This window comes from Octopus sinensis, linkage group LG3 (assembly GCF_006345805.1).
Source record: "Octopus sinensis linkage group LG3, ASM634580v1, whole genome shotgun sequence".
Classification (NCBI taxonomy): domain Eukaryota; kingdom Metazoa; phylum Mollusca; class Cephalopoda; order Octopoda; family Octopodidae; genus Octopus; species Octopus sinensis.
Genome location: NC_042999.1, coordinates 137229474 through 137250389, shown reverse-complemented (window position 1 = coordinate 137250389; position 20916 = coordinate 137229474). Strand labels below are relative to the sequence as shown.

The 20916-nt window shown below is 34.1% G+C and overlaps 1 protein-coding gene across 3 annotated transcripts in view; it reads right to left on the bottom strand.

Moving 5' to 3' along the window:
- Positions 1-20916, bottom strand: part of LOC115209218 (sodium/potassium-transporting ATPase subunit beta-1-interacting protein 2) — a 224774-nt gene that overhangs the window by 89554 nt on the left and 114304 nt on the right. For all 3 annotated transcript variants that reach the window (XM_029777484.2, XM_029777482.2, XM_029777483.2), the window contains exon 3: positions 13558-13638. In XM_029777484.2, the coding sequence (XP_029633344.1) occupies positions 13558-13638 (81 nt within the window). The remainder of the gene's footprint in view (positions 1-13557; positions 13639-20916) is intronic.

Sequence of the window (20916 nt, the reverse complement as noted above, 5' to 3'; positions counted from 1 at the left end):
AATGTAAATAATGTGTTATATAATTTATTAACACACCAAAGACATGAAAGGTAAAGTTAGCGCTGATGGAAACTGACCCAAGGATTTTGAATGCAAGATATTTAGGGGTCTATTAAAGTAGATCTCTAAATACTTTGTATCTATCTCAATAACAGTAATAATGAAGATTTCAATCAGTGGTGCGAAATTTTGTACATTTTGGAGAAGTAATAGTAGTAGTAATATTGATCAGGATTATGATAATTGTTTTCTTACAATGGATAAGGATTATAAAATTACATGAGAGGTTCAAAGTTGAATAAATCAGTATCAATATATGACTGGTACAAGGCAGGTGAACTAGCAGAGTCTTTAGCACACCAAGCATAATGCTTAGTAGCATCTTGTCCTTCTTTACAGTCTGAGTTCAAATTCTGTCAAGATTGACTTTGCCTTTCATCCCTTCAGGGTCAATAAAATAAGTATCAGTTGGACACCGAAGTCAATATAATTGACTTAACCCCTTTCCCAAAATTACTGGTCTTGTGCCAAAATTTGAAACCAAAATATCATTGGTACTTATTTTACTAACTCTAGCAAGATTCAAGACAATGTCAAACCCAGTTAAATTTGAACTCAGAATATGTACAAGGATACAAATACGAGGGATGTTCAATAAGTAATGCCTCTGACCCACTTGCAGTTGTTTGATCTAGCTGAAATTTTGCAAGTGCAATTATTTATATCTCTATAAATTAAGTGGCAAATTACAGCTCTGAACTAATTGTGGTTTCTGATTTACAGGTGTTTGAACTGAGTCAAGTGTGAAATGGAGCCTGTTGAGTGGCGAGCAGTGATCCGGTTTTTGTATTTGAAAGGACGCACACCACGGAAGACTTTTGATGAAATTAAAGTAACTTATGGTGATGATGCCCCATCATATGACCTTGTAAAACCCTGGCATAATGAATTCAAACATGGTCGGAACTCTGTGGAAACAGCTCCCAGATCTGGTCACCCTCTTCTGCCATTGATGAGGCATCTGTCCGTCAAGTTGAGGCTGCCATTTTGGAAGATCGACGCATAACTATTCGCCAAATAGCCCATGAGGTCAAGATTAATACCGGGTCTGTGGAAACTATCATTCATGACCATCTGCACATGCAAAAGGTGTCTGCCAAATGGATTCCCAGGTTGCTCACACCTTTCCAGAAGCAAGAACGCGTCGAGTGCTTGAAGATGAATTTGGAGATGTGCCAAGAAGATGAGTCAAAATTTTTCAAAAGTCTGATTACACAGGATGAAACCTGGGTCCATCACTATGATCCAGAGACCAAAGCCCAGTCAATGCAGTGGAAGCACCGTGACTCACCTCCTCCAAAGAAGGCAAGGGTGCAGCCCTCCGCTGGTAAGGTCATGCTCACAGTCTTCTGGGACCAGGACGGAGTAGTGATGACAGATTTCCTGGCAAAGGGTACCACAATTACAGGAGCCTATTATGCTTCACTTTTGAGGAAATTAAGAGAAGCTATCAAAATCAAGAGGCGAGGCAAGATCAACAAAGGCATCCTCCTGCTGCAGGACAACGCTCCGGTCCACAACTCCCATGTCACCAGATCAGAAGCACAGGCGTGCAGCTATGAACTCCTCCCCCATCCCCCCTACTCTCCTGACCTTGCACCCTCTGATTTTCCCCTCTTCCCAGTCATGAAGTTGTTTTTGAAAGGAAAGCGTTTCCCAGATGATGCAGCCTTGATTTCTGAAGTCACGTCATGGTTGGAGGACCAAGCTGGGGTCTTCTACAAAAACGGTCTCCAGAGCTGCATCAAACGATGGGAGAAATGTAACTCTGGGTGGTTTTTATGTAGAAAAAGACTAATAACTGTGCCAAATTTCATTGCTCTACTGCTATGGGAAGTGGGTCAGGGGCATTACTTATTGAACGCCCCTCGTACCAGAAATTACTTGGAGTGGTATTCTATTGTTTTGTTTGTTTACTTCCTTAGCATTAAGAGAACACTAATCACAACCCAGACAAAATTAACTACACACAGAACATTTTTACAAGGACAATAGATCATAGTCAGATAGTGTTGGTGACACTTTCAGTTCAAAGTAAAAAGTAAACTGATAGAATAATTATTCTGTCATTAATATCTTGGTAGACTTAATTTATTTTCATGAGTCACTGGATCAAAAAGATGGAAACTATATAGTCAATACAAGCAGATCAGTATGTAACTGATATTATTTTAAGTGTTAAAGACGGGAAAGACGAAACTAATCTAGGTATGATTTTGAATCAGATGAAGAAGAGAGAAATGTATCTAAAAATATTTAAATTCATTATTTTCTATTACTGCTAAGTTAGCAATATAGTCATTATTAATATGTAATTATGATGATTATTAATTATATAAAGCACAAAGCTTTAAAAAGAAAGAGAAATGACAGGTGATAATTATGATGATGGTTATGGTCCAGATTGGACCAAAGGTTGTTCCTAAGCCATAGGGTAACAAGGCTGGCTTCTGTTGTGTATATATTACCCACCTTCATGGGATATGCTGGTCTGTAACTGGGTAACAGTTATACTAGCTGATTGGACTGGAGTAATATGAAATGAAGTGTTTTGCACAACACATCGCCTGGTCCAAGAATCAAAACCACATTCTTACACTCATGAGTTCAACACTAATTACTAAACTACACACCTCCACTATGGTCCAAACTGAGTAGACCTATAATGAAAATACAATGAAACCATAACTACCACATTTTAGTTTTTCAGAAATACCATATATTAGTCAACATTATTCAATGTATTTGTTTTTAAGTTGGTAGAGTATCATTTGAGGGAGATTCAGCTTCTAGCTCTAACATACTGAGTGACCATGTAATGGTTCCTATCGCTTCCCTCAAAAGTTTGTGGGCTTAAATCAATTTACTGAGATCTTAATGATAAAGGAATTGCATGCACATGCAAAGGGCCAATTTATCCTAGACGGATGTACTTAATTGATGAAGATACTTAATTGAATCAATCCTAATGTCATGTTGGTAATTCAGAATTCATTTTGACAGGATTTAAACTCAGAATTATGCATCATAAAGCAATTAGCTCAACTCATAACTATTTTCACTGAGTCTTGCACTCTAACGACGCTATTATTACCACCAACATAGAGGAGCTGGCAGAAAATGATAGTGAAATATGATGTTTCACAGCAAATGCTGAATCACTCCATTACTAGTTTTCAATCAAAAGAATCACAATACCATTTCCTTTATTAATACCTACCCTTTTCAAATGCTGCCTTTGTGCTTCTAAAATCGGTTACTCATAAATGAACATGATCAGCTGAATATAAACCAGTCACAGTATTAATATACACTACACATTTGTTTTTGTTATTGTCTCTCCCCACCCACACACATAAGAAACCTGAAAGGAATAGAAAACATGCTTCTTTCCATTATTGATTGATTGATTTCTTTGAAAGTTTCTAGTTTCTGGTAACATCACCTAATGGCAGTGAAGGCATTTTTACTATACTAGCATTGATTATGACATAAGTAATTTGTTGCTATTTATTCAAAGTGTTTGGCATGTCTTGGAAAACCTCTTGAGATTTTCATTGATTCCAAGCATTTATTATTGCTCTGTCAGTTAACTACTTCCTCTACTTGAAAGTAAACTGCATGCTTGTGTGTATATGTGTGGGGTTTGCCCGATTGTGAAGTATGTGAGTGTAAGCGAGTGTGCCAGTTTGTACCTGTGTGTGCATACATGCATGTCTGTACTTCATGACTACAGCACCATTTTTTTTTATTTTTGTTTCAATCTATTTTTTTCATACTTGCTATATCTCCATCACTTTTACGTCTTCATAAGGCTTAGAAATTAATCTCTCCTTAAATCCTCTTAACTGTAATCGTTTCAAGTTATCTCCTCTTGCCTCTCAATATAACTTTTCTTTAAATCAATATCATCAGCTGCCCCATGTTTATTGAAAAATATTTTGTCTTCCATATTTTCCCCTTTATTTTATATTTTTACTTCCTAATATCATTGATATATTAATGTACTTTATTCTACCTCTCTGCCTAGCTAGGCTTCATCTCTGCCTATCTTGGCTACATTTTTGCCTAACTAGCTATATTTTTGTGTCTACCATCTATCTGACTGTCCATGCTTGTCTGCCTACACCTGTCTGTCCATGCTTGTCCATCTGTATACCTATGTCAGTCAATATGTCTGTGATTGTTTGCCTGTCTGTCTAGTATATCTGCCAACCTAACAACTTCCATCAGTCTATACACTTTTCTATTTTCTAGATTCTTGTTTGCCCAAACTATTCGATTTTATTTTCTTTTTTCTTCTTTTAGATTTGAGTTTTCACTCATTATCACATATATGAAGATTTGTTTTTAGTTTCATTATTGACTACTTCTATATACCACCCCCTTTCATACTTACATTAAATACTGCCATTTAGTTTTAGATATATTTTATTATTATTTCTTTTTTCATTTTGTTTCTATCAGAATTTAACCCATAGCCATGAAGAATTCAAGTGAAACAGATGGGAATTATCATTGTTTGAATACGAATTCTATGTTACCTCTTCTGAAAATCAAAAGCACTTGAGGATGCATTTCTATTTTTGATTAAATGTATTTACTGAGCTGTATTATAATATGTATCGTTAAATTTGTGATTTTGTTGCTGTTTTTGAAGGAGAAGGGTTACTATTATAGAGATTTGTCTATTACTTTTTTTTAATAACTATTTTAATACACACAGTATATATATTCATGTGTGTAGTTTACAGCTTTTATGGCCAAGAGGCAAAGTATGTAAATGCAAATGAGGTGTATATACACGTGTGTGTGAATGTATACATGTGTTAGTATGCATAAAGTATGACTGAATGAGTTTCTGTAATATATGTGCGTGTGTGTGTGTAATGAAATAGAAAAAAAAAAATGAATTGCTTTCGTCTATTGATTGTTTTCATGGTTAAGATTGTGTGTGTGTGTACATGCATGTACAGAGAAGTACACATGATCACTCATCTTTAAAAAGATCAGTAAATAACTATATTCCGCTAAACTCCAGTAAATGGCTAAAACATTCCATTTAGATACATTTACTAATCACAGTAGATTGATATATTGATATTAAATATGTTTTGCTTTTGAGTTTTTCACAATTTTCTAATGGATTTTATCATCAGTTTTTGAATGGTTTGCTTCTGAATGGTTAGCTATTCATATATTTTTATGATATTCTTGTCTCCAAGGTAAATAAATAGAGTAAATAAATAGGAGTACTAAGGAGTTGATTCAATGGCTGGGATGTAGAAGTTAAAACATCCAAGACTGCTAGAGTGCTTGGTTCATGGCATGTTAATTCAAATTCTGTTGTGAATGATGCATTGTATTTCTGAGTAGGATTCTAAAATTCAACAATGTTTCTTGTTTCACATTGCTACCTTGAATCAAAGAGAGAGCTTCTGAACTTAAAAAATAAATTGTGGCTGTGTAGTAAGAAGTTTGCTTCCCAACCACATGGTTCCAGGTTCAGTCCCACTGTGTGGAACCTTGGGTAAGTGTCTTCTACAATGGCCCTGGGCCAACAAAGCCTTGTGAGTGGATTTGGTAGAAATTAAAAGAAGCCCGTCATTGTGTGTGTGTGTGTGTGTGTGTGTGTGTGCGTGCGTGTATATATATCTGTAGAGTGGCTGGTGTTAGGAATCCCTGCCAAAACAGACACAGTAGTCTTGGGTAAATTTTCTACCTGGCTAGTTCCTGTCAAACATCCTACTCATGCATGCATGGAAGATGGATGTTAAATGATGATGATATGTATGTATGTGTCTATGTGTATCTGTGTTTGTCCTCCATCACCGCTTGACAACTAGTGTTAGTGTTTACGTCCCCATAATTTAGTTGTTTGACAAACGAAACCAATAGAATAAGTACTAGACTTAAAAAAAAAATTCCTGGTCTTAATTTGACTAAAACCCTTCAAGGCAGTGCTCCAACAAGGCCACAGTCAAATGACTGAAACAAATAAAAAAATAAGAGTAGAATATACACCACATCCAGAAAAAAACGGGAAGTGGAAAAATGGTTCAAGTACTTTTGATTATAAGTCTACTTGATTAAGGCTGATTCAAGGTGAAATATCAGGGTGTGTGTGGTGGGGAAACCTACCATCACCTGGTCCTTGGTTCGCATCAGTCTCCACCACTAACTAGTTCCATACTCACTCATGGTTTTCCTGCAAACTTTCAGGCTAGTTACTAATGACAACAATCCCACCAGTTTGAGATGGCCTACAAAAGTCATTGGTATTGCCATTCCTTATCTGACTTATTTTTAGTTGTTACAATTTGTTATGAAATTATTCTGGAGAAAAGTACCTGTGATAGCCTGGTAGAATTGTTACTGACTTAGTAGATGCTTTGAGGAACTAATGTAAACTGATATTCTTATATCAAAAGTTTAATGAAGTTATTTCAAGCAGTAATTATAAATATTTTTTTTTAAATCCTGTCCTTTCTTTTCAAAAGTCTTTTATGGGTTAATTTATGAATGCCTGTTATTCATAAGAGAATAAACTTATAAACTGCCCTACAGAGTGAGAAGAACCAGGACTTGTGTAATGTTGATGAAAACATTAATAGCTTTGAGAGAGAGAGAGAGAGACACACACACAGACAGACAGAGATGGACAAAACTTAATAGAGAGCTAAGAGTACACAAAGTGAAACCTGGTAAGTGAGATGACTATTTAAGAAAATAAAATGAGAGTGAAATGTAAAAAATATCAGGAAATATTGATGAAGAGAGAGAAAAAGAGAGAGAGGGAGGGAGAGAGAGAAAGAGACAGAGACAGACAGACAGAGAGTAGGTAAGGACAAGAAAAAAAAACAGGTTAAATAGAGAGAAAGAAGTAAAGAGAGAAAAATTTAAATTTAGTTAAATAAATTGAATAATGAACAAAAATAATTTAGTCTTCATAAAAGTGTTACAAACTGAGATAAAAAGTTGTGAAGTGGTTTGCACAGTTAGGACCAACCTGGGACCAGACTTATGATCAAAGGCATTTCAGCTATAACAATCTTATCCCAAGGCAGTAGAGTGTGATTAGAAGAAATTTGGCTGCTATTAATAAATAGCGGGTCATGAAACCATGTAAAGGCTCAATCAGTGGCTCAATAGTGAAGTGATTTACAGAGGTGGTGGTGGTGGTAGAAGGGAGAGAAACAGCACCACTAATAATACTCTCTACTACCACCACCACCATCCCCATACAAAAATAAGGTATAAAATGAGTCATCTTTTTTGGAATGGCAAGCTGAAATGGATCAATTAATGATATTGTATCATTATTATTATTACACAATCTGACAGTTAATAGCCAATTTAAGGGTCTGAGAGTGAGGCTGAAACCTCATTACAAACTATAAAGCTTAACTATTGAAGGTGGGTGGATTAGAGTGGTAGTTGTTTTTATTATTTTCTTATCAATTCAAAGGAACCCATAAGAATGAACTCCAGGGTTGAAAATAAAAAACAAATATGTAAAATGAAATAAAATTTTTAAAAGGCTCTGAGAAATCAAAAGGATTTTGAAAAACAAAAGCAAAAGAAACCGAATTAAAAAAGGTGAAAAATAAACAGTAACAAAATTAAAACAGAAAAACAAAGAAAGAAACAAGAACAAAAATAAACAACTCATCATCAAATACAATTATTTAAAATCGATGTGTGCCTTGCGTGACCTTAGAACTTTTATTAGAATGGTTGGAAAAGGTTGGGAAAATTGTCAAAAAATTTTAAAAATTGATGGAGCAGTGGATTAAATGCCTTTGATAATATAGTTTATCTCACAATATTCAGAATTTAAATCCTAACAGAGTCGATTTCACGTAACATTCTGGGGCAAAAGAGTGATAAAATATTTAATATGAAGAATATGCTGGGGAAGGCCATGTACTTTGTAAATAAATGAATAATTGAAACAGTAAAAACTTAGCATGATAAAATGGTTGAAAATCATAGCTTTTAGTTTCTAAATGTAATGGTCTAATCTACGGTGTCTTGAAGGATACTTCAGTATACCTATAGGTTATAGATAAGCTGAAACATCTCTCAAAACATGCTACTCCTAAATTATTCATTTCACTAAGCAGTAAGTAAAGTCTCCAAGGTGTTCATTTATTTGTTACTACCACCAAGATCTGCATCAGTGGTTGATTTTACCTGGGCTTGCATCCTATGCTTGCTGCAAAGTTGTACAAATTTGCAGTAGACACACTATAAAACTGATGAGAGTGCATGTTTTTATAGTGTACTGGATTTAAAATATACAGTTGCCATATATTATTTTCCCTTCACCAATCCGAATAAAGTTTCTAAAGTGGATAGAAGATTTCAAAGGGTTACTTTCGTCCAATGCTAGAATGTCTGTCATACCTACAAAAGATGTGGACTCATGTCCTATGGGTAGCTTTCAACTTTTTCTATGCAAAGGGTTTTTAAACTCAACAAATACATGCTAGTATTTATAGCCTAAGTTCAATCATTAAAATATATCCTTATAGTAATTGCTTACAAATCTGAATAAGAACTGCATTAACCCAGGCAACACCAGGTCCTTCAGCTAGTATATATATATATATATATATATATATGACCATAGAAGGTTTTATGCTGGAGTGAATGCAGCATGTTCTTTGTCTATCTCCTTAACTTCTTGGAGATTTTAGGTTAAATCATACTAATGTGTCTGTCTGTTCTAATTTAATTAAATTCTATGACTTTGTACAGCTGAGGATTGCTCTGCATTTTAAATTGATGTAATGATTGCATTGTTCAATTAAATGGAGTTGCATGAAGCGATCATACTCCATTACCCCTGGATATCCTTGTTGCTTATTTTGATTTTAATCACCTTACTTTGAAATTGTATGGATAATACTGTACTAAATTCTGGTGCCTCAACTTACGTACAATATTCATCTGAATCTAAATTTTTGCTGAACTCATCTACCATACCCAAAGTATATATATATATATATATATATGAAAGCACACACATGTGTGTGGGTATGTATACACACACACACAATTAGCATCTTTCAGTTTCCTTCTACCAAATCTAGCCACAAGTTTTTGATTAGCTAGGGCTATAGCAGAAGACACTTGTTCAAGGTGCCTTGCTGTGGGACTGAGCCCAGAACCACATGGTGGGGAAGCACACGTCTTACCACACCTGTGCTTTATTTATATATATATATACACACATACACACATACTTGTATAATGTGAAGGTCTTCAAGAGCTACTACTATAATCAATGAGTCATGAGATTCACAGAAGGAATGAGAAATATTTGATATCCTGGAACATTGATTTTGAGGAGACTGATCAAGTGAAATAATGAAATATCCAACTAAGCAGAATTTTTAAAGAGGAATGTGTGTAAGGCAAATGAAGAAATAGGTATAAAATGAAAATGGGAGGTAGGGAGAGAAGAGACAGCAGAAACCAAATGAATGGTGGAAGAGAGGCAGTGGCTGAAATGGAGTAGGAAAAAGGAGGTTGTAAAGAAAAAGTAAGGTGAAGAGAAAAGTAAAAATTAAACATTTTGTGAAATGATACAGACACTAATTTCTATGATATACTCCCTGAGCCCACCTGAACAACTATTGAAATTCTATGTATCCATTTTTAATTCAGTAGTATTTGTGTTGAGGGCGAAGATGAAAAATGTAACTCAATGTAAATTTTTTTTAAAGTGACCAACAAAAACTTCAATAGTTGTTATATATTCTTATTGATCCTTTTATATGTTCCAAACTATATTTTTAAGTTGGGAGAGTGTGATTTGAGGGAGATCTGGCTGCTATGGAGTGAATAACGGTAGATGTTTTCTTGATTATCAGAATGATATTGGACTATTAAGGTGTTTTGTTCAATATGTTATGTATGGCTACTAACTGGTTTCAAAATATCTTGGTTATTTAAAGAAATACAGTTGGTTTAGGTCACTAGGAATTAGATAGTCAACTTAATGAGCCAGTACCTTTTTTCTTTTATAATTTAGTCAGAAGAGTTGAGAAAGTGTCCCTAAACCTTACAGGTCCATTCTCAAACATGTAAAATTGAAAAAAGAAAACAAAATGTACAGAAGCAACTGGTTTGAATGCTTGCAACATTGCAACAGAGTTAAATCAGATGAAGGTATCTAAAGAGGAGCTGGTGCTGTTAGATTAGGCACCTTGTTCTATGATGTATCACCAGCAAAAAAGGTACAGAACACCTGTCTGTAAAGGACATCTTGGTTAGGTGGTGAGCTTGCAGAAATGTTAGCATGTTGGACAAAATGCTAAGCAGCATTTCTTCCATCTTTATGCTCTAAGTTCAAATTTCTATGAAGTCAACTGTGCCTTTCATTCTTTCAGGGGAGTCAATGAAATAAGTACCAGTTGAGCACTGGGATCAATGAAATCAACAAGCTCCTCCCAAGAGATTTCAGGCCTTGCACCTCATTTAGAAAGGGCTATTATTATTATTAATAATCGCCAGTGCTTGATTAACCATTAAAGAAAGTAAGCACATGCTTAGGGCATCAAAAGAAGGGGGGGCACCACCACAAAAATGTAAATTGTTTACGGCACAAAAGAAATCAGTTCAAACTTGCTAAAATAATATTCGAGGTAGTGTATATGATCAGAAATATAATTTCAAAGTGTTCGTGGTGTCATAGTGAGCAAAGACTTTACAATTAGAAAAAGAGTAAGAGAAAACTTTTGAAATATAAAATGGAAGCATAAAAAGATAAAATAAACATTTTCTCCCATCTTGCTCTTCGTTTTGTTCCATTTTGAAAAACAAAAAAAAAAAAAAAATCATTTTATGGCTGGCTTGTTTAAATTTTGAATCACATATATATAGTGGCACCAAAATCTTTTAAGTGCTTAAGGCCTCAATGGGTCTTAATCCAGCCCTGAGCAAGAAAAGCAGCAGTAGCCTTGACTTTTGCCTGCCCTCCTAAACCAGTGTAACTGAAGGACATGAGTTCACTTTAAACACCTGTAAATAGATGTCTGCTTGGAAAATGTAAATTAGGATAGGATTGCAGAGGGTAAGGACTCAGTAAAATGGAATCTGAGAGATAAGTTATTGTAGGATTGATGGAGATATAGAAATAGATGCATCATGTGGGCCTAATTGGAAAGTCTATTTCAAAAGAAATATCTCAATAGCAACAGAAGAAGCAAGAAGTAGTGTCTGTGAGCAAGTGGTTCAAGAGTATGTGTTTGTGTGAGCATGTGTACACACAGGTGCATTTATACATGTGTATGTATCAGTGTGGGTGTGTGCATGCACAAGTGTGTGTGTGTGTGTGTGTAGCACTACCACTGTCTCAAGAGTGCACAAGAATGCGATGTAAGTTTCACTTAAGCTTGTCTACTTATTTAACCAAGTTATACTAATGATATTACAAGAAAAGAAAAAAACCCACAGTCTTTTAAGAAATACAGCTGACTTTCATCCATCTTGTTTTATCCAATTAAAAAGTGTTCAGATAGTGAATACAGCTTAACTTTTCCCAATAAAATAAGATTAGTGAAACTTCATTTAAAAACAAAAATTAATAATATCAAAACATAAATATTGATTAAGATGACAAAAAAATGGTATTAAATATTAATTTGACTCAAGCTTGTTATAATGTTGAATATTTCTGAGACACTTTCAATTTATTTACATAATTTTTTTTTTTTTACAAAAAAACATTTTTAATTATTTTGAAAAATCCCTGAAATTAAAATAAACTGCTTAAAGTATTCAAGTCAGCAGAGAAGCCTCTAATGTGATGAATCAACCTGCTAGAAATAGCAGCCAAAATTTCCCTCAAGTCATACCATTATCACAAAAGGAAAAATACACTGGATAATAATGTTTAAGGTATGCTTAATGAAACAGGATGATCTTGGTTGGAATGTCTTTGATCATAAAGATCTGTTAATTCAAGGCTAACCAGGGACTAGCCAATAACTAAACATACTGCAAGGAATTCAAAGGATGCTACAACCATAATTTGTTTCTCATATTTTATCTTTTTTATGGAGACTCAAGTTTAGTCTTTCATGAATTTCTAGAATTAGACAAATAAAGAGAGAGCATGTGAAAATGAAGTTGAGAAAACTGGAGTTTGAGAGAGAGAGAGAGAGAGACTGTTGCATAGAACAGCAGCTTGCAGAATGAAGTACTGTAAGTTGTGCTATTTAGCCCCAAGTCAGCCCCTCTTAAGGCCTACGATTAAAGCATTCAATCCACAGATATTTGGTTGGAGTGGGGTCAGGAATAGATTACTATGGACTACATTATCCAGTGTATCTTATTTTTAAAATGATAGATACAATTTGAGATTCAGCCACATAGACGATCCTCCAGTTTTTCTCATAGGCACAACAGAGAACATATGACAAGATATAATCAACCAATCTTTTGGGAAGTAAGTTAATCCCTTATCAAATTGCTCAGTTGAAATAACATTAGTTAGGGCAAAAAAGAATTCACTTTAAAATTGAAGTAAGAAAGTCAGAATAAAGATTCTGTTTTTTTCAATGAGTTTGAATAACATAATTTCTAACTTTGGTAAAGATCATGCATTGTGGACTAAAAAGGTATTTAAATTAATCAATTAATCAATTTCAGTACTTTTAATGGTATTTTTGTTTAATTGGTCTTAATAGGAGCCTCTGTAAAGTCAACACCAGCAAGAGAGAGCTTAAAGAAACAATGACACCATCAATACTGGTTCCTCATATTAGGACTAAGCCATAAATTTGTATTTGAGGGACTCTAATTGGTAGAACCAATACCAGATTATTTATTTAATCAGCCAAGGAGAGGTTAAAGTTGATGTCAGTAGGACTTGAATGTAGGCAGTATCAACAAAACTCCTAGGATGTTATTTTGTCCAGCACTCTACTGCCTTATTGATAGCAACCATTATAATAAAAATAACACGCCATTTAATGTTCACTTTCTCATGCTTGCAGGGTCAGACAGAATTTGTCAAGGCAGATTTTCTATGACCAGAAACCCATCCTGCCACCAACCTGCACCTTTCCAATGTAAAATATTTTCTTGTAGATAAGACATGCCTTTCATGGAAAACTGAAAGCAAACAAGTTCACTTGCATGAGTCATTTACAGCAATCATATATCAAGACAAGGGTATACACAAACATATCACCACCACCACAAGGATTTGGTTGGCTTGGGGCAATTGTAGAGGACACTTGCCCAAGGTACTTGAGAAGCAAACCTCATAATGACACAGCTATGCCTGCACCCGACATATTTTATATAAAACTTCTGGTGGGAGATAGGCTGTTGCTGGTATTGCCACCCATTTCAAATAGGTTTTTTGGATCCATAAGATAATCCTCTAAGACATAACCCATTCTTTTAACCATACAAACTCTCTTGGCTATACAGATAAGACACACAGATACAATCAGAATAAAGTGAATGTTTACTTACCCTGCTTAATATACCAATTTCTAAGTAGAGACAAATGACAAAAATATTCCAACCTATCCATAGCAAACTCCATATTGAATACTGAAAAAAATTAAAAATAACAATATTGAAAAAAATTTTAAATAACAATATTAATAATAACAGATACTGGCTCTGATAGTCTGACACACACACACATGGACATCCACTCTGCTGAAACTAAACAATTGATTTTATTGATCTCTGTTACCACATGCTATTTCTCGTTCTTTGTATGTATGCATGCATGCTATATATATATATATATATATATATATATATATATACATATACACACACATATGAATTGGTGGTGCACCTGCAACTTGCACTGAGTTCAAATCTCACCAACTATGCCATTCATCTCTTCAGAATCAATGAAGTAACAGTTGATACTTCCTTCTCTCTCTCTCTCTCTCTCTCTCTCTCTCTCTCTCTGGAACAAATCTGATCTGGAGAGAATGGGTTCTACCAGATTTAGATGTGCACTGGGACCCAAGGGTTCCATCCATTGATATAATCAAATCTCAATGAGTTGGCAGTCCAGTTTTTCAGAACAGCATCTAGGCTCTTACTGTTGTATTCTTGAGCAAGATTATCTGACACTGCTTCAGTTCACTTAGCTGTAGAAATGAGTTACAAAATCACTGGTGCCAAGCTATATTGGCCTTTGCCTTTCCCTTGAACAACATTGGAGGTATGGAGAGGGGAGACTGGTATGCATGGGCAACTGCAGCTTCTCCACAAAACAACCTTGCCCTATAAACAGAAAAGGATTGAAGAAGCACAAAGAAAACATAAGCTGTGCAAGTTCAGAGCCAACTCCCAAAACGAGATGAAAGGCAGTTGACTTTGGCAAGATTTGAACTCAGAATGTGAAGAGCCAATATATTTAAAAAAGCAACTGAATGAAATTTTGACTGATGTTCTAAGCATTCTGTCAACTTACTCTCTGAAAAGAGTCAGAAGAAATAACACTGATGATGACGATGATAACAATAATTGGTGATAGAGCTGCAGAAATAGTTAAGTGCCAGATAAAATGTTCAGCAGTATTTAGTGTAATCGCGAAGTTCAAAGCTTACCAGAGCTAACATTACCTTTTATATCTCTGGGTTAATAAACTAATTTCTAGTTATTGATCTGACTCAAATCAATTGTACACCCCCTACAACCATTTGTATTGAAGAAAAAAAAACAATCAATGATAAGAGCACTTGAAAACGTCAATGTTTAACTTAAGGTAGCTTCAAACTAAAATGGACACAAATTGATGGGGAAGAAGATGATAGCAATGGTGGCGATGATGCTGGTGGTGGTGGTGATAACTAATTAATTACAAACCTCAAACAAGGCAACTGTCACCATAACTACTACAACAATGTTGCTAGGCTGTCATTGAAAATCATGGTGAAAAGCAATTTGCAGGCCTTAATTGGATCTTTAACCATAATACTGGTATATTTTCACCAAGATATTTGTATTTTGTTGCAGTTGTTTGTAAAATTATTTTTTGATTACATTAACAAAAATCTGAACGACTAATTTTAGCAGTTTAACAGAAAATAATAAATGAAGTTATAATATTGGCTTCAAATTTTAGCACAAGGCTAACAATTTTAGGGAGAGGGAAGTCGATTACATCAAATCCAGTGTTTGGCTGGTACTTATTTTATCAGCCTTGAAAGGATAAGGCAAAGTTGACCTTGGCAGAATTTGAACTCAGAATGTAAAGACGAATGAAATGCTACTGATCAGTTTGTATGGCAAAATAACAATTCTAGTAAAATTATACACATAGGTGAAGAATCAACATTCAAATTTACAAATATGTACTGGGATATCAGTAAATATATGGAAATGCAAGATAACATTTGGAAGTACACATCATAAACTTCACTAAGGTCATACATTTTGGGGAGGAGCATAGTCACTACTTGTCTACAAAATAATTTATCAACTATTTTATCAAACTCATACATGCAACATTCCACACATAGAAGCATCTAAAAGCAGTGTAGTAAATATGTGTGAAAGCTGTAAATCATATGCAATGGGGGGAGGGGGAATAATTTTAGAAAATTCAGTCTGAATTTCAGATGGTAAAACTACTTGAAATTTAAAGTTTGGAATTTAATTCAACACAGTTGTTGCTTAAATGTTGATACTGAGCTTTGTTTCTGTAGATTATCATTTTAACATCAGATCAGTAGATCTGGTACAGAGTATCATTGCTTATCACAGCTCATTTTGTGAGGCATAGCATCTCGAGATCTAATCTCACTACTTCAAGTTAGAATGATGATGTTATGAAGCATACTGGACTCACTATTATCATTTAATATCTTTTTTCCATACTAGCATGGGTTGGATAGTTTGACCAAATCTAATAAGCCACAGAGATGCATTATACTGCATTTCAGCTTTGGCATGGTCTCTATGGTTGAATGCCCTTCCTAAACACCAATCACTTCACAATATGTACTGTGTGCTTTTTCCATGTCACTGGCACTAGTAGGTTAACCGAGTAACTTGCAAGGCAAGCAAGAATAAGAGAAAGAAAAAGTCCTGATGTACTTAAGTGAGGCAAGTATTAGAAAGGGTAAGGAGGTGAGTTTATGTCAGGGATAATAGAGGTGTCTTGCTATATATACTTTGCATTTATATGAGGGTAAGTGGGAGTACTTGAGAAAAAGGTTAAATGATACCTTTTTTTTTATCATACACATCATAGCTTTTTTATCATACATCTAAAACTTAAGTTATACATCATTAGCAAAAATCACATTAACAGATTTTATTTGAAAATCTGTGAGACAACCAATGATTCAGGTATAAATTTGACTGTGGTTAAGAAGTATGCTTTACAGTTACACAGTTCCAGGTTTGATTCTATGTAGTACCTTACACAAGTGTCTTCTACATTAGTCTCAGGTTGACTAATATCTTGGTGAATAAAATTTGGTGGGCAGAAACTATTATGAAAACCCACCATATATGTGTGCTTAAGTTGTGTTCTAAAGACAAAAAAAAAATGCTCACTGGAATATTTTTTTTAATGCTGGAAGTATGTACAGACAGATGTTAGTTTATATGAAATAAGCAGGGATTAATCACATATAGTGTAAACAGAATGGTTAGATACTGTTATTTTTCTGTATTAAATACTTAATATGCATTTATAGAACATGGCATATATGACAGCCTTCTCCAACTGCTACAAAGGTCCACTGAAGATTACCGTGTCCAAATTCCTAAATATTTAATGTGAAACCATGGTACAGAAGGAGTTATAAACAGTAGACATATACAAACACACATACATTTAAGAGAGAGAGGGAGGGGAGTAAACTTGAATATGTAGGTTAATAGCAGATACACATTTTTAGCCTTACCATGGAAAGTAGATATACTGGTCACCTTACATGCTTCCTTCTCTCTGGTCAGAAAAAGAAAATCTTAACTAGTCTCAGCAATTCTTGTAGCTTCAGAGACCATTTAACCATTGGCCTAACCACAGAGAGAATAGAAACTTATATCTAGTTATAGTACACATGAACTCAAAACTGAATTAGTCTGCCCTTATCCTCTATAACAGTAATGCTGGCACTGACAGTATTGCATGACATTTTGACCAAATTAATAAAAAATACCTTGTAATTTTTATTCTACCTGAGCAGAATAGACTCCCTTGCCAAAGTAAATGTAATGAACCAGTGAAACGCATGTTAGAAACATATAACCAACAATACAATTGTTCACAAAATGCAGGGAAAACTTTGGAGATGGAGGTCTGGTTCAAATGCTCATAACAGAGGTACAGAAAAAATATCAATCTTATGCATGTACATCTACATCAAAATGTGCACAAAAGGAAATAGTTATTTGGGTTAATTTTTTTTTAGACTAAATGTAATATTTATAAGTATTAGAACAAGTTTTCATGTATAATTCAAATGGAAATGAGATGACTTGCAGTTTGAATGTTTTTCATTCTATTTCAGCAAAAATTAAAATTCCATAATAAATAAGATAGCTCAATATGTCAGACAGATGACATTTTTTTGATACGCCACAAAACCCATTAAGTTTATTCTATTCCAAAATTTGATTTAAAGCCAGTTATTTTATCTTTCAGTCAATTTCAGTTGTGTTATACATACTCCCAAAGATATGTATGTATACAAACACACAAAGACATACATATATGGGTTTGTGTTTGTGAGTGTGTGTGTGTGTGTGTGTGTGTGTGTGTGTGTGTGTGTGTGTGTGTGTGTGTGTGTGTGTGTGTGTGTGTGCTGCGCGCATGCGAGCATATATGTTTTCTCTTCTAACCTGATCACCTGCTCACTGGCAATGTTTTTAAAAAAAAGGAAAGACTAATAAAAATGTTTAAAAAATAGAGGCAATATTTTTGTTATCCTCTGAGCAGCCAATTTTACCTTTATGTATATATATGTTAAAAATCCGTGCTGCATGTTATTTTTCTGAAATTATTTAAATTTACTAAGTGAAGAGTTGTATTTGGGATTTTAAGGAAGTTTTGCCAATTTTTAGAGTTCTGTTTACAGATTGCATTTGCAAAGTGTGCCAGTTGGTCATTTTCTTTGCCCGAAAACCCAGTTTTTCAAAATTACCATTTAGATAATATCATGATTAAATGTGCTATTATAAGTTGAAATTTATAATCTGAATAGAAAAGTATTTTGAAAATGTTTACATCTGCAAAACAAATGACCTCTATAACCAAGTTTCCTTATTCCAAACAAGTATACAAGACTTAAGTTTGCATCTGGAGAGTGTTTAATATAAATGTTCTATCAATGATCTTTGCACTGAAACATATGCTCATCATAAATATTTTCTATATTTATCTCAAAGCAGTCTTTTTTAAGAAATTTTGTTTATTGTTTTAATAACAATATACAATATTTTGGAACACCTCCTAGTCACATGTATAATATCCTCCACAGAAATGTGACAATATTCTCAATCACATCCTAGGTGTGGGGTTCTTGCTCTTGAATTACAAACGCATAACCTTCAAAATATAATGGTCAAGACTACAAGAAATGCCTCACTTTCTATCAATAGTGACATCATCCTCAAGTTGTCAGGAAACACAGCCATAAAGAAATAGTAATGCATAACCTTTTTGAGAATGGGACATGATCTGGATTATGCATTACTTTTGAGCTTTTGACTACTGTTGCTTAGCAGTTGTGATCTGAGTGATACCATTCAAGATTTGAAGGCTGCCTGTACTAATCATAAATAAGCCTCTTCCAAGCCCTTTTATTCTCAGATGGAATCTTAATATCACTATTTTACTGGAAGATTCCAGTTGATGTCAGAATCTTGTAGAATTTAATATTTGTGGAGCAGATTTCCTTTATAGCTCATTCAATTGTGAGTATCAGTTCTGATACTAAAAATGCAATGAGGATAATTTCATATAAGTAGAAAATGACAAATTCTTGAAAGATAGGTATAATAGCCTTTGGTCATTCATTTTGTTCATAAGATCTTTATATCATACATTTTTGTCAATACCCTAAGTATTGTAGCACTCATTCTAAAGAACAGAGAGCTACAGGGACCCTTGTGTATATATATTCATGAATGGGTGTATGTATGCATGTAAATATAAAACAAATGTACATATTTTAAATAACTCTGCATTTATATGTTTAGTTGTTTTGAATAACTCAAACTTTAATTGAAAGATGGCCAAATACACACACACACACTTGATTTTACAGTTATTACCACTGTTTCAGCAAAATGGCTTCAGTTGGATGGCCTACAATATACTAGATTTTCAAGTGTCTTTTTATCTTCTGACATAATTAAGGCATTTGTGTGAAAGAATAAATATTTATCTCAGTAGTTAAGCTAGAGTTAACATTTATGCAGGGAGCATGAAAAATGCTAACCATAAGTAACTATACAATCATGAAAATCTATTAATGAATAACTAATATTTCAATTATTTTATCATGTATAGAAGACGACACCAGACATGCTTTTGGTCTCATTAGGATAATATTTTATCACTAAAATAATACAATATTGTATTGTGTTACACTGATTCAGCTTGAGAATTACATTGAGTACACATGTCAGTAGAATACTCAGCCACATATTAATTTAATTAGCCAGGCATTCAGTTGAATGTTCATTGTTGAAACCAAAGGACAATCCATCATATAACATAGTATACTGTTTGACATAGACATAAATAGCATCAACATTATCTATTATCTTCTATTAAGCCTTTCTTTGGTCTGTTTCTAATGCAGGTACATTCCACAATAAAGTCACAGCAACTTTCAATCACTATTTATTAGTCCTTCTTTTCAGTGTATCACAAAGTATGTACCTTCAAATTACAGCAGTTCATACTTAGTTGGTATCAACCTGTCAACTATATTAGTGTATCAACTATATTAGTGATAGCCAACCGAATTATTAGGAACACCTAGATGTAGTATACTGTTTGCATAGCTACAGTGATAGATATACTGCATGTAAGAATAGATTAAATTTCATTTTTTTAATATTATTCTGTTTCCATTCTGCCTTTGTACTAGGTGTAGGCTATCTTAAGACTTAAGAAAACATGTGACCTACATTTTAAAATTGATTATGAGTTGCTTAATAGTTTAGCTGCAGGCTCAGTAGCTGCATAGGAGCTCAAAAATAAATTCCAAGCCTACTACTACTACATCAACAGCAATGGTATTACTTATAATAGTCATTTCTGGTTTGGGCACAAGGCCAGCAATTTTTGAGAGGTTTAGTTGATATCAACCCAAGTTCTTGAATTGGTATTTTATCAACCCTGAAGGTATATAAAGTAAATTTGACTTCTGAGATTTGAACTCAGAATGTACAAGCACAGAAATAATACTGCAAAGCATTTCTTCCAAAATTCCAACTATTCTGCCAACTCGTGTGTTAATAATTTCTAAAATAGGAACAAAGCCAGAAATTTGAGAGGAAAAGTTGATTATAATGGACCCAGTATTAGGCTGATATATTATCCAATTGGCCCCAGAAGAATGAATCAGCCAATCCACCTACTACTAATAATTTCTTTTACTGATCACAAGGCCTTAAAAAATAAATCAAGAACATTAGGAAATTTATACAGGGTAAAAGAACAAAATGAAAAATAACAATGAGGTCATTAATAAATATGTGATGTCCCTTAGTGCATGGATTCCCAACTACTGGGCTAAGAACTAGTAACAGACCACATAGAAAGTATAGCATTTTTAATTTCATTTCTATTTTATTGACTATTGCAGTCTATTCCACCCATGCCAGTAGGGAAGA